This window comes from Colossoma macropomum, unplaced genomic scaffold, assembly GCF_904425465.1.
Source record: "Colossoma macropomum unplaced genomic scaffold, Colossoma_macropomum, whole genome shotgun sequence".
NCBI lineage: Eukaryota > Metazoa > Chordata > Actinopteri > Characiformes > Serrasalmidae > Colossoma > Colossoma macropomum.
The window spans coordinates 22,710,826-22,731,312 of NW_023494798.1; the positions used below are offsets into that span (position 1 = coordinate 22,710,826).

The window sequence follows — 20,487 nt, forward strand, 5'->3', positions numbered from 1 at the left end:
AGACTTCTCAAATAACTTATTTGATATTAGACACACATTTAATTGTTTAAAAAGCAACTTTTTGTAAGACTTTACTTAAAAAAGGAAGGTTAGAAATTGGTCTAAAAATATTGAGTATGGAAGGATCCATGTTAAACCTATATCAAATATAGATTTGAAATATCGGTCAAATTAAAGGTGATAAACATAAAATTGTGTCCTGTGCAAAAGTTGTGGAACATATTTTTCCCAATATGTTAAACAATTGTGTAAATTGTGCACTAAATGCCACATTTACATTTATTCTCTGTAGAGGATGTGATAACTTATTTTTTACTTAGAAAATCAACAAAACAAAATTTGACCATGGATGATTGTACCATGGATGACCCATTGTCACTGAACATGTCGAGTACTACATTTAACATCATTAACAGCACTACCATAGTCATCAAGAAATGCATTATAAAAAATAAAACCGTAATAAAACAGAAGATTTAGTTACTGCTTTAATGAGAACCAGAGCAGGATTGTTAGCAGGAGCTTCTACTGGATCCCCTCGTCTGAGTGTTTAGATTACACTTCAGGAGCCAGACCCACACTGGAAACCATGAAACACAGCAATGCGATTGTCCCTTCATACAAAACCATAGACCCCCGAGAAGAGGCCTTATCCAGATGATTTATCGGGAACAGTCATGTTAGATTACATTTAAAAACATCATTTAGACTTCTAATGAAGATGAAGGATGGTTGTGATGAAGAGCTGCTTTGCATGACATGATTTCAGAAGTGGAGCATTGGCTTTCCCTGCACTGTGCAAATCAGGCTAACTCTAGAATATTCTATCCAGATGCTCAGACAACCATAGCTACTTGCTCTTGTTGACAGCATTTCAGAGTGGGTTTGAAGTGCCTATCCCAGAAACTCCTTTTGTCACTTGTCTAGAAGCATTGCCATCATTCAGCTTATGGCTTCAGGCTATGACAATTGTGCATGACTCTGAACTTGTCTGATATAAGAGTGAAGCACATAATCCCACATTTAAGTAATTAGGCCTTTATGAGGCTCATACAGGAATTAAGGACACTACAGAGAGAACATGATGAGCCATGATAGCACAAAGAGAACTAATAGGCCAGACACTAAGGGCAGTCACTGTAGATAATCATTCTTATGGATTCTGAGGTATCTACCTCAACAGTTACAAAAAAACTGTTAGTTTGATTGTGCCAGTCTGTAATTACACACAAATATCACTGTTCTCCAGACAGTTCTGCTACTGCTATGTAGTTTTCAGTCAAAGCAGACAGATGTATTTTTATTCTCATAGTATTCTCCTTATATAATGACAGAAATTCATAGATATAATATATACCTTTTGAGCAGATGATATAACAGCTGTCAGAATTTGAAAGAAAAATCTTTTTTTTTCTGTACTTTACAAACTTCACTGAAATGATTAATGTGCTTTGAATTATATTGATTTCACGAACACAGTGAAATCACTCCAATAGAGCTTCAAAAAGTGTTTCATCAGCTTACTAGCTACTTGGTACTTGGCTTTTCTTTCTAAATTAACATTTGATAACACTTTCCACCAGTTTTTGCACATAAGAGTCACCACTGTTTTGTATCAAAATCACAGAGTAGCTTACGACTTTAACAGAGGAGGCTAGACATGCCTGAAGTGTGTTTACAGGTTACCTCATGTGAGCACTGTGCCAACAGAATGAAGAAGCTCTCTGTGAAAGTGCTGCTATTGACGCTGAAAGAGAGAGAGAGAAGGGGGGCTGTGGAGGGAGGGAGATCTGGGTGGGACACAGCCACAGTCACACTTCATGTCTAAGTGCTGCTTCTCTGGCACGGTGCAGCTCCACAGCCATGAGGTCTTCCACAGGCCCCCATCGTTTAGCTCCATTTCTAACAGTTATTCTCTCCGTTTTGAGCACATGCACCAGCCGGACCGTGTCACCTGTGAAGGGTAAGCCAACCTTTATCAGCATATTTTAGCATAGCATGGCCCAAATCAATGTGTGTTAGAAGTTTATGAAGTAGGAGAACACTTTTGAAGTAGTGTGTATGTGAGATTTAAGCTGATTGATGTTTTTAGTGTAGATAAGATTTGTAATCCTATTTCTTTTATGGATCTAAAATGGTTGGGGAGATAAATTTCAGGGTTTAGGTTACACTGTTCTGATACAGATAAAAAATAAATTACCCAGTAATCAGCAGGCAAATTAAGAATGATGATTCGTTTTCTTTCAAAGGCCAACCACTGAATTAGTCTACTTATTAAGTGAAATATTGTCCATGTCTCCACCAGAGGTCAGGCTTACAGTCAATGTGACCTTTGTCCAATCATTTTAATTTGACTTTTTCTCATGTTAAAGGAAGGTACAGTGCTGGACAACTCCTACCATTTCACTCTTAACATTTGAATGATAAGTCTGTAAAAGCTCTCGTTATGTGATCTATTTTAGTTAAGTCTAGTGGGTTTGCAGTGCCCTTTTCACTCTCTAATTCAATTCTGGGCTTTTTCTTTGCCTTAGATGAGACTTAAGCTTCTTCAGGTACAAATGTGTTACCTTTTACAACCTATATATAAAGATATATATGAGAAAAGGAAATACATTTTACCCAATTCTATTTTAGTATTTCACATTTAGTCAGGAATTCCTTTCCGTGTTTAAATTCAATATCTGTCAAACTGTTAGCCTGTCACCTTAGAGCTTTAGCATTTTAATTACACCAAAACTATCCCAAAAAGAGAAGAATAGCACGTAAGAAACCCCAGTTCCTAAGTGATTGATGCTGGATATACTGAGAACTGAGAATGTGAGAAGTGTTTTCACCTGATATTTTTTGTTTACTTCTTTGTGTACTTTTACTTCATCTTGACTCATTACCTAATTAAAGTAAGAATTCTTTTACTTAACTTGGTTTTAGGCTCACCTCTGTAATATGAGACTATTTCAGTGTAATTAATGCAGTGGTGTGGTTAATAAATATGAGCCCTTTGTGCACTGTTTCATCACACTGTTTGACCCTGACCCTGTGCACCTCGCGCCTGTATTTGGTTGCTATGGGGATCCGTTCTAGCAGTAGAGTCATTACAGGCCTCTCTTTTATTCTAGGGCTCGGGGTGAAGGAGCATTTTCAAATTGTTACACAGCACAATAGACTGCGCAGTCGGGTCAGCCCCATGGCTGCAAATATGCAGAAAATGGTGAGTTTGCCTTTGTTTGCTCATGTCTCGTTAATGTAGGTCTGCTGGTGCATCAGCATAGCTTGCCAGCCTCTTACTAGCCACTGAGTCTTAATCCCCCACTTACCATCAGGAAAGAATTCAAGGAGGTCCCACTGAATGAAGAGGGTACCTTTTCTTCCAGAATTGTTCTTTGAATCTAAAGCACATTTTTGTAGATCTATAAGGACTGTTTTGGTCAAATGTCTAGAGAAAATACTGCCTTGAACCTCTATGAATTTTAGGGTTGAACAATATGCAAATCAGTTATTCAGCTAGTATTGTGAGTATTACTTTCTGATTTTCTTTTCATTTGTTTTAAACTTTGTTATTTTTTTTCAGTTATCAAAAATGTTAATATCCTTCTCAAAGCTGAACAGCAATCCCAACATGCTCTTGCTATATACTTTACAATTGAAAGGTGAGGACTAGCTTTAACAGACAGTATTTAGCAAAGGTCAGAGACCCTGTTGAAGCCTCAACAATGAAATTTCAGCAAGTTTTTCAAGGAAGTTTGTAGGATTTTTTTTCCACACCTGTCAAGTTCAGTCTTAGAAGTTGGTTGCATTTTCTGCTTCTCACAATCCAAGTAAACCCAAACAGCGTTAGTGATGCTAAGGTCTGGAGTCTGGGGTGGTCAGTCCATTGTTCTGAGAACACCAGCAGCTCCTTTGTTTTATTTACAGATTTTTTTTTTTATTTCCTGTTCTCACTAACGGCAGCTACACATCCTTTCATACTCATAGCGTTGAGTTGCCTTCTCACAGTGGAAGGATGGACAGAAACACCTGTGGATTTTTTCATATCTGAAGCAAGAGTGGAGCTTGATTTTCTCCTCTCTCTCAAAAATAAAAGCTTAAAGTACTGTTTATCTGATGGTGACAGTTGTGGTGGTCTACCAGGTCTTGCGTCTTATGGTTGTTAGCAGTCTGTTTTCTCTCAATCTTGTTTAGAGATGTTTTGACTGGAAATTATATAAATGAAGGGTGGTCTCTGACTTTTGCACAGTACTGTACATATATAACTTCAGTTGCTAAAACTACACATTATCACAAAACTGTGATGCTGCACTTCCTAGCATAGTTCATTTCCTGAACTAGAGCTCAGCCTGAAATACTCTCTGCTGTTTCTCAGGATCCTTCTCTCGGCATCCAACTTTGGGCTAGTGCCAGAGCTCTTTATTAGAGCAGTGGGTTAATGGATCATCAGAAACCTCAAGAAAAAATCAGAGTACCATCAGCCCCCACCCCCAAAATGGCTTAATCCCCCTACTTTTGAAAGACAGATGTGGTGTGTAAAGGAATTGTCTGTTGAATCAACCCAAACAGACAGAAACCATTGGCCTTGAACACTTATCCTCTTTACAAACTTCCCACAGTTTCTCCTGATAGAAGCACATAGTTATGAAAACACCTATCAGGCATTTGAAATGTGACTCCCAAAGACAGTTGGAGCCTTTTTGGAGGCTATTCTTATTTCAAAATGCAGTTAATCCAAACAGAAGTCCTCTTTCTCTGAAGGATATCCTATCTCGAAACAGTGATATCCCAAACAGTGGTATTTCACACAGTTGGGTATCAATGTGCACAGGCACAGTGGCATCGTAAGCACAGCTGTTGTATGAGGGCGCACTGGGGCGCTAATCCTGATGTCCATGCGCTCTGTTTGGAGTGGATCTGCCCTTATGGGCCTCCTCGGGTTTAGAGGGCTTGCCAGACAGAATACAAACGACCAGCCCACATAATTGAGTCATTGTAGACAGCTCATGTCAGAGGTTGAGCTACAGTATACGAGCCACATCTGCTACTACATTCAGTAACAAAGGCTGGTGCAATTTTATTTTGGCATCCTATGTGCTTAATCATGCTTTGTATAAGACCCATCGAACCATTAATTTGTAACATGCTGTGGTGCTGAAATGTTAATAGCTATATGTATATATACACACACACACACACACACACACACACACACAGTACTGTGCAAAAGTCAGAGACTCCCCTTTATTTCTTTCATTTCCAGTCAACATGGCCATTGAGTTACTTATTATTTCTGAGAAGGTTACATATAAGATAATCCACTTGCACAAAGAAGGGTAAAGTCAAAGAAAAATAAGTGAAAAAACTGGTGTTTCCAAAATTGGAGTTAAAAAATTATTTAAAGAGACAGAGAAATTAGGACTTCTAACAATTGTGCAAGACCTGGTAGACCACCAAAACTGTCATCATCAGATAAACAGAACTTAAAACTTTCATCTTTAAGAGAGAGGAGAAAATCAAGCTCCACTCAGATCTGAAAACAATTCACGTTTTTCTGTCCATCCTTCCACTGTGAGAAGACAACTCAACACTATGAGTATGAAAGGATGTATAGCAGTCAAGAAGCCCTTACTGAGAAAAGTAAATAGAAAAAAGAAGAAATTTTACAAACGAGGAAACTGCTGTTTTTTTTTTTCAAAATAATGGACCACCTGCCCCAGAATCTAGTCCTCAACATTGTTGAATGTGTTTTATATTGCTTGTATCACGAGAAGCAGAAAATGCAACCAACTTCTAAGACTGAACTTGAGATGTTTAAAAATATTCCTGCAGAAAATATTCCTTTGAAAATCAGAAGGCAAGTTGTTGAAAAGTGTAGGAACTTGAATAAACAAGGGGTGGTCTTTGACTTTTGAACAGTACTGTACATGGTAGATATTTAGTAGATCACATAAAGATATGATCCATTCTGTTCACTTGATATTTTCTTCTTTAATGTCATAGCATTTTACCCAGAAAAAAAAACTTCAGAAAAGCCACATGTTCAAATACTTCACACACTATATATAATGATAAAATCACAAGCACTCTATATTTCACTCAGTATTTCATGTTGCAGCCTTTGCACGGCTTATAGCACATAAATAAGATGGAGGATGTGTTGTCATCACTCTCCATTTTGCATTCAAGTCTGCAGTATTTCAGGTAATTTCTTCAAAGCCTCACAGTGGAGTTCCTGGGGAGTTGAAGAGGGATATTAAAGTGCTTTAGTGATAAATTTGAAAAGGCTTTGGGCTGAGGCAGCTTTGTGATTATCGTTCGGGAATATTTGCGCAGGAATCCATAAGAGCAGTCTGATTGTCTGTGGCTGTAAAGAGATTAGAGTCTCACACTGGAGCTCTAAGCCTTCCTTTCAGAGGGAGATAAGATTCCCTAATTTCATAAAGTTTCTCAAATGATGGTCCTTTTTTTCTCCTGGTGACCCCTCTTATGGTTCTTGAAGTGAATGGAGACTGAGAGCATTTGGAATGATGGAGTGTGTAACTGAAAAAGAAGAGTTGGGGGAAGTGTGTGTGTGTGTGTGCGTGTGTGTGTGTGTGTGTGTGTGTGTGTGTGTGTGTGTGTGTTGTGGGAAGTACCGCTCTTTCAAACTTCAGCAGCACAATAATGAAAGCGAGGTCATTTCTTCAGATCTGTGTGGAGTGTGAAATGGAATATGGAGAGAAGCAAGGGTCTCTGCTGTGTGTGCCTGTCTGCACAAATCAAAACTTCTGCAGAATTTATGCATACTGACACAGCTTGTATGTCTGTATAGCATATCTCTATATGTAAACTGTGTATGTTCAAATTAAATGAAACATCTGCAAGGGAAAAATCTAACCATCGCTACAACTGTGGTAAACATGCTTATTTGCATGCTACTGAAGGGATGTAGATTATCTCCCGTGATCAAATTTAAATCTTTTTAATATAGAGTATTTTTCTTATGGATATATTTCTTATACCTAGGAAATATAGTTCTTTGTGTTTCTGTAAAGCTTGTGACATATTCTTCGAGAAGGACGCTGTGAAACGAGATAAGGATTTTATGCCTCCAGTCTAGCCTACCAGACATGGCAGAGCCCTGTGGTTCAGGAGCTGGAACTTGGTGACCAGTTGGGAACCTTCAAGGCCTTGTGCCTGGCTGAGAGTGACTCTTGCTGATGTCATTAAGATGCACATGAGGAGCACTGTCTTTGTTGAATGAATCTCACCAATGATACTGTGTTCAGTTTTGTTTCTGAGCCTATATAAGTCTGCCTCATAGTAGTTTAGATTTGCCATGATGAATCAGCAGTTGTATATGTAGATTGTCTATTCTGCATATAATTTGCATACAGCTATAACTGCTTTGACCAAGTCTGTGTTGGGGGAGAAGACACCTGTGGGTGCACTCACCCACCCCTCTCTCTCTCTCTCTCTCTCTCTCTCTCTCTCTCTGTCTGTCTTTCTGCTGTCTGTCTTTCTCTTTTGACTTAGAGTATTTTCTTTAAGCTTTTGTCTTAGTTAAGCTTTTGCATGTGATGTGAGATTATATGTGTTTGTGTGAACGTGTTGACCTTTTGAGATTGTTTTTCTCTATTTTTCTCCAGTCTTTTAATTATGTTTCCTTCTTCATGTTCCTGTAATTCTGACAAAAAAAGTAACATTTTTTTAATTAAATGTTATAATCCGTTTAACTTTTCAAATTCAATGTGTGGTCTTCTCTTTTTAGTTTTAGGGGTATATCATATCACAGAAATTATAAATGGATAAAGAACTTTGGCAAAACTCCAGCAGCTTTGGGGTGAATTTTTGGGGTGAACTGTTTTGAATTTTTTTTTTCATGTTTTTGTTAGCTGGCGAATGTAGTAGAAAACCAGACAGTTAACATTACTACTAAGGATATCTCATTGCAACCATATAACTGTCTTCAAATCATCGTTACAGTGGAGAGAATGGATTACTTATATGACAGAAATTACATAGATAATGTATTTGTGGAATGCATGTCGGGCATTATAGTGAGAGGTCATTGATGTGCAAAAACATAAAATCAATTAAAAATGTTGAATTCTGTCAAAACAGTGAGGCAGAGAGATGCAGTGCTGTGCTACAGAATACTGCATAACTTGACAAATAACACATTAAACTCGGCAAAATGCAGTTTTACTCTGTTTTTATTCCAATAATGTTGTAATAGCTTTCTCTTTCAACTGATATATTCTGAAATGAGGCATAAATAGTTAATGTAGTTTGAAGTGGATGGATGGTAGAGATGAGACAGGATGAAAGATGAGTGATTAAAATGATCATGGTTTACAATATTGTTAAAATACACAGATTTTTTTTTAAAAAATGCATTAAAAACATTTCACCAAAGCTGTTCAACTATAAAACAATCTAAGCTCCCTCCAGCATGGTTTTCACAAGCCTATGTTGTCCTGTCACATACGTGGTCATAGGAATTATTACAATTTTAATTTTATTAAGTTTTATATCACAGCATATCATTAAAACCGGTCACTAGTCCATCTGCAGTGGATGGCATAATTGTCTGACATGCTGTTTACTGTAATCTCTAATGGACTTCAAAGACTAGGCAGAATAGTGATGGATCATACCATTAATCATACAGATTGTATATTTAAAGTAAGTCAGAATAATATTTATTGTTAAATATAATAAATAAAGAGTTATATGGAATTCCATTTAGATGCTCTTTTTTTAGAAAACCATCCATCTGCCTGTCCATCTTAAATCACTCAAGAGAAAATCACTGGGATGTGTTTGGCTGGTTTCATTGCTTTAGAGTAGGAAGAGAATTGTTGTTTTTTAGCACACAAGCATTTGCAGTCTTCCACTGTGAGCAGAGCTAAATGCACGCTGTCAGTCCGTAAGGAGCTCTGCCTCTAGAGAGGAGGCCGTGGGGTGACAGAGAGCTGGCAGCATCTCTGAGGCTTTACAGAGAGCGAGTGTGGAAAGATAGGGCAGGATGGGGAGGGCTGTGGCTAAAGGAGACCTGCTGATGGCCTGTCTGAGTTTCATCTCTGTCTATAGCGTGGGTGGGAATGGGATGGCTCGGATGACTTGGTCGTTGATTTGTGCCAGCGAACGCTGGCTGTGTTCTCCCTCCCCTCCTCAGCCTGGGTCTCAGGCTGCCTGAAACAGGACCCGTTCCTGGGGGGGCCCGCTGTGAAACCACATCTGCGGAAACTGCGCCCCCCCTTCCTTGATTTCACGCTAGGTTTTGGAGTGGTGACAGCCGTTTCCATGGGAACATGCTGCCACTGCCCAGGCGTGTCATGCTGGTGGCCACATAGACACTCTGCTGCTATTTGGAGGTCAGAGGAGAAGACCAGGTCAAGCAGATTATCTAGAGAATGACACATACAGTGGCTTTATTTCTAAAGCACAGTGGGAGAGTAAAGAAACAAGAGAAGAGGGTGTATGACACAGGAAGTCAGTCATACCTAGAGTCTGAGCATTCACAATAATGTCACAGCCTTTGGACTCAGGCAAAATGGGTGTGCTTGTGTGGGGCCTTTCACTGGCAATTTGTCATCTCATCTGTAGTTTGGCTAAAGCCCAGCAATGAGTCACTTCTCTCTCCTGATTCAGTTTGGTGTCAGCCTTCTATACTTTCTTCTCCTGAGTGAGCCCTGGCCAGGAAGGCCAATGGCTATGTCTAAAACACTGAAGATCCCATATCATGGAAAAGTGATTCTTCCTCCCTTTTTTAAGAGTTTAATGTAGACTCTAAACATTATTATGCTGAGTTTACATGTTGGTAGATGGCTGATGGCAAACCGGATATTCCATTGTTTTCAATGGAGCTGCAACGGAGCTGCCACTACTAGTGGCATTGCTCTGTTTGCTACACAGTAAGTGGAGGGTTCAATTTTCCCAACTTTTGCCATCAACTACAGTGGTGAAATAAACCAGATGTTAGTTTTTTTGGGAGCTATAGATGCCAAATGTCCAGACAAACTGTATTATACAACAAAAATTAAAAGAGTAAAGAGCATCCTCCTGCCTTTTTCCACCTTAAATAAACACTCAGCACTGCTGAAGTCTTCCTCTGATCATCATCCATTTTTACTGGTAATGCTGTCACAGTGACAATGTTTGTGTGGCTTCATGCCACTGACAGTTGCTATGAGGTGTGGAACAGCATTTTTTTTTAACTCCAACATGTAAACACAGCATTGTTGTTTCAAAGTGTATTGTTCACTCTCCAGCCCAGTCTACCCAGTCCATATATGGAAATTAAGCTTCCTATTAAACAGCCCGTTTTGAATTTGTTTTTTGTGATGTCACATAAGGCATATCAGATTTACATGTACAGTCATATGCAAAAGTTTGAGTGTCCCTGGTCAAATTACATGTTTTGTTGATTTTTTAAGCAAACATAAGCACACATCCTCTACAGAGAACACACTTCTGCACATTTTATTTAAATTAAATTTTAATGAATGTTTATTTGCTGAATTGAAGATATTGGGAAAAATCAAATCAAATGTTATGCTTAGCATATATATATATATATAATTTTTTTTTCATGCTTTTCATGATGTATAAAAGCTACACTATGTAACATTTGGGGATTTGGAGGCCTCTCTGGTGGAAATCAGTTGGCACTTTTTTAGTGCCCCCCATCAGTGGCACTGTTGGTGCCATAAATTGACAGAAGGGATAAAATAAGGTAAAAGGAAAATGTAGGATATGGGCCTTTAAAACAAACAGATAAATTGGGTCACAGCACGTACTAAAACAGCATGATATGCAAATAGCAGTGTGTAAATAATATTTTTCTCAAACATTTTTTGAGAATATAAGGCCATATGTCTTACACTTATTCAAAGACAATGGCCAGTGAGTGGCCAGTACAACTGAGTGCAATTCTGGACCAAGAGTGCTATTCTCCAAATCATACTGAACTTGTTTTCTGAACTTTTCTTTCTGACCTGTTTGGGTGGCTTGATTGATTAATCTTAAATTTCCACTTGTGACATAATTCCCAATAGGTTTGTGCTGACCTCTGTTATTCTTGACAAGTCAGCCTTACCTGTTACTACCACAGGCTTATCCAGTTTCACCACCTCCCTTCCTCTGATCCCCTCAGCTCAGGAAGAGGAATCTCTCATCCCTTGCTCTTCAGCTCCCCCATTTACAGTTCACTGCTGCTGTTCATGGAACATAGATCATTATCTGAGATCCTTCATTGGAGATGCACTGAGTGTTTCATTTGTCTAAGGGAAACTTACTAAAGCCCTGAGCAATGTTGGAAAGGGGAGATGTTTTAAACGCTTGCAAACACACACACACACACACACACACACACACACACACACACACACACACTTACATATATCCCATCATTCCTTCATCCTATTTATCATGTTATACACCGCAAATGTATTGCAATACATTGTAATATATATTATATTACAATAATTTCTGGACTATAGTAACAAAATAAATATGCTGACAATGTACACTTCCATCTTATTTTTTTACCACTTTCCTTAAGATGCAGATCTGGCTTGGAAAACCAAGATTGGCGGTGCATTCTTGAAGAAAATGATCAGCTATCTGCAATCTTATTTAAGACTCTACTTGTCTAAATTAAGACTGTAGTGTGACATTGTCTTATCCCCTTGCCCCTCAAGGCGTCTGTCTGTTCTTGCTTGCGCACTAACTGTTTGGGCTATCCCAAGGAGCAACTGTCTGCAAGAGTTAGGAGACTTTTAATAACTTACCTGTATTTAGATAACACCTTTCAGTTCAGTTGCTGTCCGTTACTTGGTTCATGCTACCCAGTGCTTGTTTGACATCTTGTCTATAAAAAAGTATGCCAAAGTTAGATCTTTCTCTTTCTTTCAAAGCAGTGTTTCTTGATCTTTGCCTTGCCTTTGAGTGTTTCTTTTGCTCCCAGTACAGCTATTTCTACTCATCAGTTTATTAATAAGCCTTTTTTGAGTTGAAGTTGATGTATTAGAGTAGCTCAAATCTTAAATAATGCAGGGCAGTGGTACTCCAGGACTAGGAACGAAAATGCTCTTTTTGGACTTTGAGCTGTATCTTTCTGATTCATGGAGAACCATTCATTTCTTTCCAGGAGTGGAGTGAGATGCTAGCTGGACTGGCTCAAGAAAGGGCTGAGTCCTGCTCAAAGGACAGTACTCGATTAGAAGGACACATGGAGCACACTGGGTGGAATATCCATCAGTCCCCTCATGGTGAGGCCTCCTTTCCTGAGGTCATCAATTTCTGGTTCCAGGAGGGCCAGGACTACATCTACCAAAGTGGTCAGTGCAGGAACAATGGCACCTGCCAGCATTACACACAGGTGATTTTTTGGACGGTGTCCACCTCTGGTCCTGAAGGGTTAGAGTCGAGTAGAGTTTGGTGATTCGTGCTCAATTACACCCAGTAAACCTGGTCACTAATAGATAAGTTGAATCAGATCTGTTAGATTAGGGACATCACTAAACTGTGCTGGACTCTGGCCTCCCAAGACCAATACTAGACACTCATAACATTTAACAAATCGGTTAATTTATGCTTTCAGGATGTTGAAAGTTTTATGGCAGTGCTCCTTTCTGGGAATGATGACAGCTGTTACAACATTATCCAGTGTGTTCTGTGTGCTTCTGTGTGTCAGCTGGTGTGGGCCACATCCAGTCAGGTGGGCTGTGCCGTGCATGTGTGTAGAAGCGGAGCAGTGCACTTGGACCTGTTTGTCTGTGCATATTCCCCGGGGTAAGAGAGCCTGCTGTTTGGATGTTTGTCATGGTATTTATTCAAGTGTAGCCATGTATTCATGTTTCTGTGGCAGGCTGCTGCCTTTTCACACATATGCTGCAAATCAAAAGATTGGCAAGACTGCACCTTCTTCTGCCTTCTTTTGAAAGGCCCTAATATTTGACCTTCACCGTTACTTTTCAATTAAGAAAGAAAAACATATTGAGGTTTTGGTAACATAATTCTGTTTACTGGTGTCTGTTTACTAATGTAGGGGGGAGCGGTGCACGGCCTAACACATTTTGTTTTCTGATGACATGACATGTAAGCCCTCTCACTGTGTGTGTGCAGGGGAAACTGGGAGGTGAACGGCAGGCAGGTGGTGCCCTATAAATCAGGAGTTTACTGCTCTCTCTGTACATCTTCTATGTCTGGCTGCTTCCGGCTTTGGGACCATGTTGGCGGTTTGTGTGGTGAGAACACCCACAGCAGGCCACTGAGTGATAATTTTTGGTCGACCTTTAAAACATTAGCCAAAATAGCTATGAAACTCAAGTACAGCAGTATACCTTTAGATATCTCACAAAAAAGAAGCCATGCTGATTTACATTTTATGCCATGTTTTATGCTTGTGCAGTGCTGGTCTTTAGAAGAGTTTGCTAGATCAAGGGAATCTTCACTTAAAATGTTTTCCGTGTGCCTTTCATTAGACAAGCTGTGTTTAAGTGGCATGATAAAAGTTATTTTTGTAGGCAAAGTGTACACACTACTCCTTTGTTGCAGTTATTCATTCTGAGATAAGGACGTCGTGGGTAAAAGTGCCTGGCTTCAACAGTGTTTATGCCGTGGTATTTTAGTTAATAAAGCTCACCCATGCCTTATTTTAAGAGATTTAATGGACAAATGCTTTTCTCTGACCCCACTCATTTCAAGGATAAACTACATCAGCGTGCTTAAGAAGAATGTGCCATGCTTTTTTGTGTCCATTTTGTCTCCTCTTGACTTTAGGTGTTTGCTGTAACCTGTGTCTTGTGCGTGCATGTGTGTCTTGTTTCAGAGACCCCCCGAAACCCATGTCGTATGAGTTGTGGGCAGCATGGACAGCTGAATGTCTCTTCATGCCAGTGTCACTGTGCCCCTGGGGTTCACTGGCCGCTTCTGCCAGGGTAACTGTCCTTTCTCTCAGCATTGTATAATGTCGGCATGGGGCCCTGTGGAGTCATCACTGGTGTTTCAGGCTGACAGACTGACCTTTCAGTGCCACCTAGGGATGTTCTTATCAAGTTTTTTTGCTCCACGATCCTTATCTTGATTCGAATCATGTAATAGCAAAATCTGCCAAAACCAAGTACTGATCCGACATTTATATTTTTGTAGATGCAGTCACATACTGCACACTTGAAGAATGTTAAAGTTAATAAAACCAATCCAAATTTAGGTAAGATATCATCAACCATTCTTTATTTTTTTTATTCTTTTCATTTTTCACCATTTGATAATGCCAACTGCCCTAAACATCATGTAAGTGTTTCATGTCAAGTAGACCAGTAGAAATGCTCCAAAATAAATTGGAATGAAAATCTTGTTACGTTAATTTAAATTAAAGTTAGAAACATATTTGCTAAAGAACTTTCCATTCTATAAATGTACTGTTTTGGAGAAACAAGGTTTGTTGCAACAGTGGCAAAATGCTAGGCTATAAATCACTTCAAAATGTGATAAAAAATGACTTTATTTTTAGTATGTACATTAGTGCGATACATTTTAGACTTTGTTTTTGCAGTGTTGTGATTATTTGTTTTCAAAAAAGGATTTTTTAGTGTTTTGTATACACTATCACTAAAGATGAACCTAGATTTTTCATACACATATACATGGTGATGCCATTAATATAATGTAGAAATTGGGGCTAGATCATTATTACAGTCAGTGTAGAAGAATGTGACACTTCTTGTAGAGGGTTACAAATGCAATTTCATATTTCACAGTAGCAGCCCAACATCATCTAAACATTCTGCTCTTGCAGAGTATGTTCAATAAATCATCACATATCGGTTTGAAATATTGGTCAAATCTAAACATCGGTCCAATGCTGATACTGCCAACACTGATATGTCATTCCAGTGTCATTGTGCATCCCTTACTATACAGTTGTATGCAAAAGGTTAAACGACCTCAGTGACATTACATGTTTTATTAACTTTCTAGGTAAAAATGAATTAACACATCCTCTACAGAGAATACATTTTAATATTGCATTTTTCTAAAACTTTTAATGCATAGTTCTTATTTATTTGCATTTATTAGAGTTTAACATATTGGAAAAAATACAATGTACAATATGTTTTATTTATTATTTTTTCTCCATTATGTTAAATTTAGCATAAAAATAGTAACTGTGCATTAAAATGTGCAGAAATGTGTTCTTTGTAAAGGATGTGTTCACTTGTTTTTCTTAGAAGACTACAACAAACCTGTAATTTTGACAGGGGAGCCCGAACTTTTGCATACACGTGTAACACTCATATGCGAAATGTGACATCTCTACTCCTTTGTGTCTGCTTTAAATGCATGCCTTGTGCCATTCTCTCTTTGCCTCTCCTTTTTGTCTGAACAGATTTGTTCTGATGCGTGTGGTCTGTTGACATGTTTCAGTGCGCTGCAGTGTACAGTGTGTACATGGGCGGTACAAGGAGGAGGAGTGTTCCTGTCTGTGTGATGTAGGTTACGGGGGAGCGGAGTGTGCAGGTGAGTGGGTGAGCATTAGGATGGTCTTGGCATGATTTATCTGTGGCAGCTTTGCTCATTTGCTAAGCCATTGACTCTTCCCTCAGCTGAGACTGTTTTTAATATGACCCCCCTTCACTGATCCCTACTGTGCCAAACAAAATCTCTCCCAGTTTAAGTCTGAGCCAAAATAAATCCTCGGCTTTGAAGACTGCTTGCTTACTCATCCTCTGCTGCTGTTCTGTAGAGAAGCTGAGCTTTCCCTACCATAGCTGTGACATGCAGATAGATGGCAAATGCTTCATGGTGTCCTCTGAAGCTGAGACATACTACACAGCCAAGCTGCGCTGTCAGGTGAGAAAGATTACACACAGATGGATCTTACCATTCATACACCTGTGACTCTACACTTACAGTCCATCTGTGTGTGTATCAGTTCAATTAGTCTACATCAGGTCTCTAAAAACAGGCCTCGAGTGCTCTCCCATAGACACAAGTTCTAGTTTTATGTTTATGCTGGCAGGAAAGAGGGGGCATTCTAGCTCAGGTGACCAATCAGAAGGTCCAGGACATCATGGCCTTTTACCTCAGCCAGCTGGAGAACACCAACGAGGTGACTGACCCTGACTTTGAAACCCGCAATTTCTGGATAGGTGAGGACGCTTCATTCTAACAATGTGGCAAAGTGCATTTTAATACTGTGTGATATCCATATCAAGCATTTATTGTCGTTGTCATCTCTGTTTGTGTAGCTGTTGATCTTCTTGATGTCATGGAGCCTGAAAGAAAAAATTTAGCAAAAATTGAGCGAAACACTCTTGCGTTCCCTTGCAAAACTTTAGCATTTACAAGAAATCTTTTTTATTGTCTTGCAAAAACTGTTTACTTTCCTTCACTAACAATATAGTCAACATAAATCAGAAATCATTATGCATTTTCTTTCGATACCATAATGTGTTTCAGAGAGAAACACGACATCAGGGAGGGTCTCGCTCAATGATGGGGCTACAGGGAGGAGAAACATTCTGTTACTATTATGATATGATTATTATTTTTTTGATGGTTAACATTGTTTCCCCTGTCTATTGGTGCATGGTGACATAGCCTAAAACCAGAAGACCTGGTAACAGTCTACTGAAGGACAGCATTCTTAAGGCTGCACAACACCTACATAAACTTTTCACAATAAACCTACATAAACATTTATAAAGGCTTTTTCCAACAAGCATATATTGTCACAAAGGCTACTTTGGTCCATTTTTATGTCATTTCACCTCAGTAAGAATGTTCTAATTATGTCTATATTATTTATATTATGTCTTAATGTCTACATGTATATGTATGTAATGTCTATATGAAGGCTTATAAACACTACTGTACAGTGAAGTGTTATTGAAGACTTTTTAGAGGTCGGCAAAAAACTTTACATTTTAATAGAAGATTACAGGAAGACAAAATTTCATCTTTTAAATAGTATGGTGTGATGAGTGGCTTATATGATCAGCCACATGAACTAATAAGGTAAAGAAAGGCTATTTTGATTTTGGGTTGACTTCTCAGACAGACGTTGACCTGATAAAGTATATCTTTGAGAAAATTGATATACACAAACATTCAAGTATGGTGACTGAATACAAAAGCATTTCCCCTTTTTGCCACAACCTTTTGCAGGCTCTGTAAAACATCCTTTAATATTTCCTCATCTAAAGTTGAGCTCAAAGCACAAAATGAATAAACCTTTTTCTATTTTTATGAAAACAGGTTTGACAAATAAACCACTGAAAGACTTATTTCGCTGGGACACAGGGGAGATCCCATCTTTTACCAGCTTTGCTTTTGGACAGCCAGACAATCAGGGGTGAGAAAGTGCAGTACTATAAAATGTGTAGAAGCAACTAAACTGAATATCAGAACTGGACTATTTGTTCACAGGCTGATGATGGCAGGGAACTGTAGTGTTTGTGTTTGACCATTGGGTGTCCCTCTTTTCACTCTCTGACTTTAGCTTTGGGAACTGTGTAGAACTGCAAGCAGCCAGTGCCTTCAACTGGAATGACCAACGCTGTAAGACTCGCAACAGATACATCTGCCAGTTTGGTGAGTAACAACAATGTCATCAGTGAGCTTCACTGATAATAAATACCTTTGTCACTATTTATTAGTAGTATTTGGTAGCTAGTTTTTTTAGGGCATAATAGTGATTCATAACATTAATTTGTTGTCCATCACTAAACTAAATCATTATAGTGAATTCGGTAGCTAATTTTTTAATGCATAACATTGATTCATAGTCCATCATTCATTAACGTTTCTTTAGTGCAATGTCCATTTTAGAGGCAGCTACAAGTGAATTGCATTACTATTCTGATCACATTGAAAATGATCCCAGGCTTTAACAAATATCAGCCTGGAAGGATCTGACTGTTCAATCCCTCTCACGTCAATAGATCAGAACCGCATAGATAACTTCACTATGACAACCAAATGATGCTGAAGAGGATAGCAGCACATTGCTTCCGACAACTAGAGGGGTAAATGCAGTGCTAGCCCTGAGGCAGATGCTCCAGACAGTCCTTAGTGGCTTGTTCAGAGGTGCCGAAGTGGAGGGTATAAAACCAAAGACAGCACATAAACTCAGGCAGCGTTTTAGCTGCTCTTCTGCTCTCCCCTTTATGAGTCCTCGGGTTTATGAGTGAAAACATCAACTGAACCACTGTAGCATCTTAATGATGCTCAGCAGGACTCTGTGGCATTCATCATAAAGGGCTTTTTTGAGATCAATACATGCCCCTCCCTTGGTGCTGCTGGCCATTGTTTGAATAGCCTCCCAGGGGTGCAGGAACTTTGAGTGTGCTGCGATTAGAACCAAAGTGGCTTTTATCTTGTTTGGTTTTGATCTGTTTTGTTTTGCTTTGTTTTTGTGCAGTGCTTATTGATTAATGAGGGTGACTTAATGCAGTCATTGTTGCCACGGTGACACTTTAACAACATGTTGTTTGAAAGCTCTTAATCTTAAAAGACCTGATCGACAGAAAACGATCGTCTGGGGCGAGTGGAGCGTTGAGGGCACACGCACCTGGAAAATGCACACAGGGACACACATACTGAGAATCAAACTTTCTTCGAGTGAATTCAATGGAGCAACAAATTGTGGGAAGAAAAAAGTCTGACTGGGATTAATTGCTTTCGGTCTGTCTGTATCCACCCCCTGCCAGGCTGACGGAGGAGCTGCATTTACACACGCTGTTAATTGGCATTAAAGTGATAAGTGGTAAACAAGGAGCCTAGAAGAGGGCACTCGCGGTCATATAGAGCAGCTGAGTCTAGACAGGAGTGCTTCAGAGAATCATGTGTACCATACTGCTCTTCCCTGCTCTTTGAAGGCCACTGACTATCACTACACTGATAAGTCAGTTGCTTTTATAGAGCTGTTGAGATGCCAATTACAGAACAGAGTGTTGCTAAGAACAGCAGCATGCACTGAAGTGTGAGAAAGCCCTAATGTTATGTTATTTTTTAGAGGACATCTGTTATTTTGTGCTTTCATTTTCTTCCAAAAATTCATTTCCTTTAATTCACACACGGTAGCACTCTGTGGATTAAAGAGGATTTGTGACACAGTTTATTTCTCAAGTAAATCATCACATAGTTCCTTTTACTTATGTTCTTTGTATCACTGAGTGATCTTCTGTTTGAAGATTAAGTCTTTCTTCGTGTGGGTGTGTGTTTGCACATGTTTGAATGTATGTGTCTACATGCAGGTCCAGAGCATGTTGCCCTGTGGCAGTTTGGCCGATGAGAGCTGTGAGCACTACATGACTACGACAGAAGTCTACTGATCCAGGGCTGCTATCTAGTTTGAACTGTGCTTGGTTTGGTGTTTCGAGCACAAGTGTAGGTTGCTGCAGCCAAGTCAGAGATCACCCTTGGTTTGTTTAATTTCTAGTCAAAATGTACAAGTTATGTGCAAGTTTTTCATTTTTTTGCCAATATTTCTGAGGTGATTAGATGTAAGATAATCCACTTCTATAAGGAGGGGGAAAATTAAAAAGGGAAAAAACATTTATTTCTAGAACAGGAAACGAATGTTCAAAAAATGATTAACAGATAGAGAGAAAATGGGACTCCTAACAACCGTGCAAGATCTGGTAGACCAGAACAGTATTTAAAGCTTTCATCTTTCAGAGGAAAATCAAGCCCCATTCCTCCTTCAAATCTGAAAAAAAAAATACACAGGTGTTTCTGCCTGTTTTTCCACTTTGAAAAACTGGAAAAAGGAAATCAAACAAAGAAGCTAGTGTTCTTAGAACAATGGACTGGCCACCCCAGAGTCCAGGCCTCAGCATCATAGAATGTGTTTTGGAGGACTTTGATCATGAGAAACAAAAAACTGAACCAACTCAGAAGACTCAACTTTGGAGGCGGAAAGAGATCTTTACTGAGTTTGAAATACAGATTTGTTTGAAACAGATTTGTTTAAAATGCTTAAAGTGAGCCTCCCAAAAAGAATGGAAGCTGTAATAAAGACAAAGTGTGGACACACTCAATACTGAAAACTTAATTTAATATTTAGCTCTTTAAATATATGTACCCTGCTTTTTTCTTGATTCTGAAAAATGAATAACTTGTACATAATGACAGTTTTGCTGGAAATTAAATATTTGACGAGTGGTCTTTTGCACAGTACTGTACATGCACAGTATATTATTTCCTAGTCATTATGGTCTTTGCCATATCAATATCTGAGAGGACTGCAATATGCAAAGAACCCTGTAACAGTTATGAATCCTCACAACCTGGATGTTCCAGATAAGTCTCTGTGGGTAATTTGATAAATAATTTGAGTCAAAATAATGCAACCCAATCTTTAAATATGTTACACTTAATGTTCGCCATATATATAATCCAGGCAGTCCACTTCTAATGACTTCAACATGAATGGGGGAAGCAAAACTGCTGTAGGTTAAAGAGGTAGGTACATGTAAATATGTTTTGTGACTTCACAAAAAT

At 38.9% G+C, this 20,487-nt stretch overlaps 1 protein-coding gene across 1 annotated transcript; it reads left to right on the plus strand.

Moving 5' to 3' along the window:
- Positions 1 to 1,816: 1,816 nt before the first annotated feature.
- Positions 1,817 to 19,463, plus strand: LOC118817697 (C-type lectin domain family 18 member A-like). Its single transcript, XM_036584549.1, is given in 13 exon segments — positions 1,817 to 1,963; positions 3,117 to 3,208; positions 12,125 to 12,355; positions 12,671 to 12,768; positions 13,102 to 13,223; positions 13,808 to 13,890; positions 13,892 to 13,916; positions 15,406 to 15,498; positions 15,725 to 15,831; positions 16,001 to 16,130; positions 17,239 to 17,335; positions 17,483 to 17,574; positions 19,239 to 19,463. Coding segments are annotated over 13 exon segments (1,308 nt in total). The 5' UTR covers positions 1,817 to 1,863; the 3' UTR covers positions 19,277 to 19,463.
- The last annotated feature ends 1,024 nt before the right edge of the window (positions 19,464 to 20,487 follow it).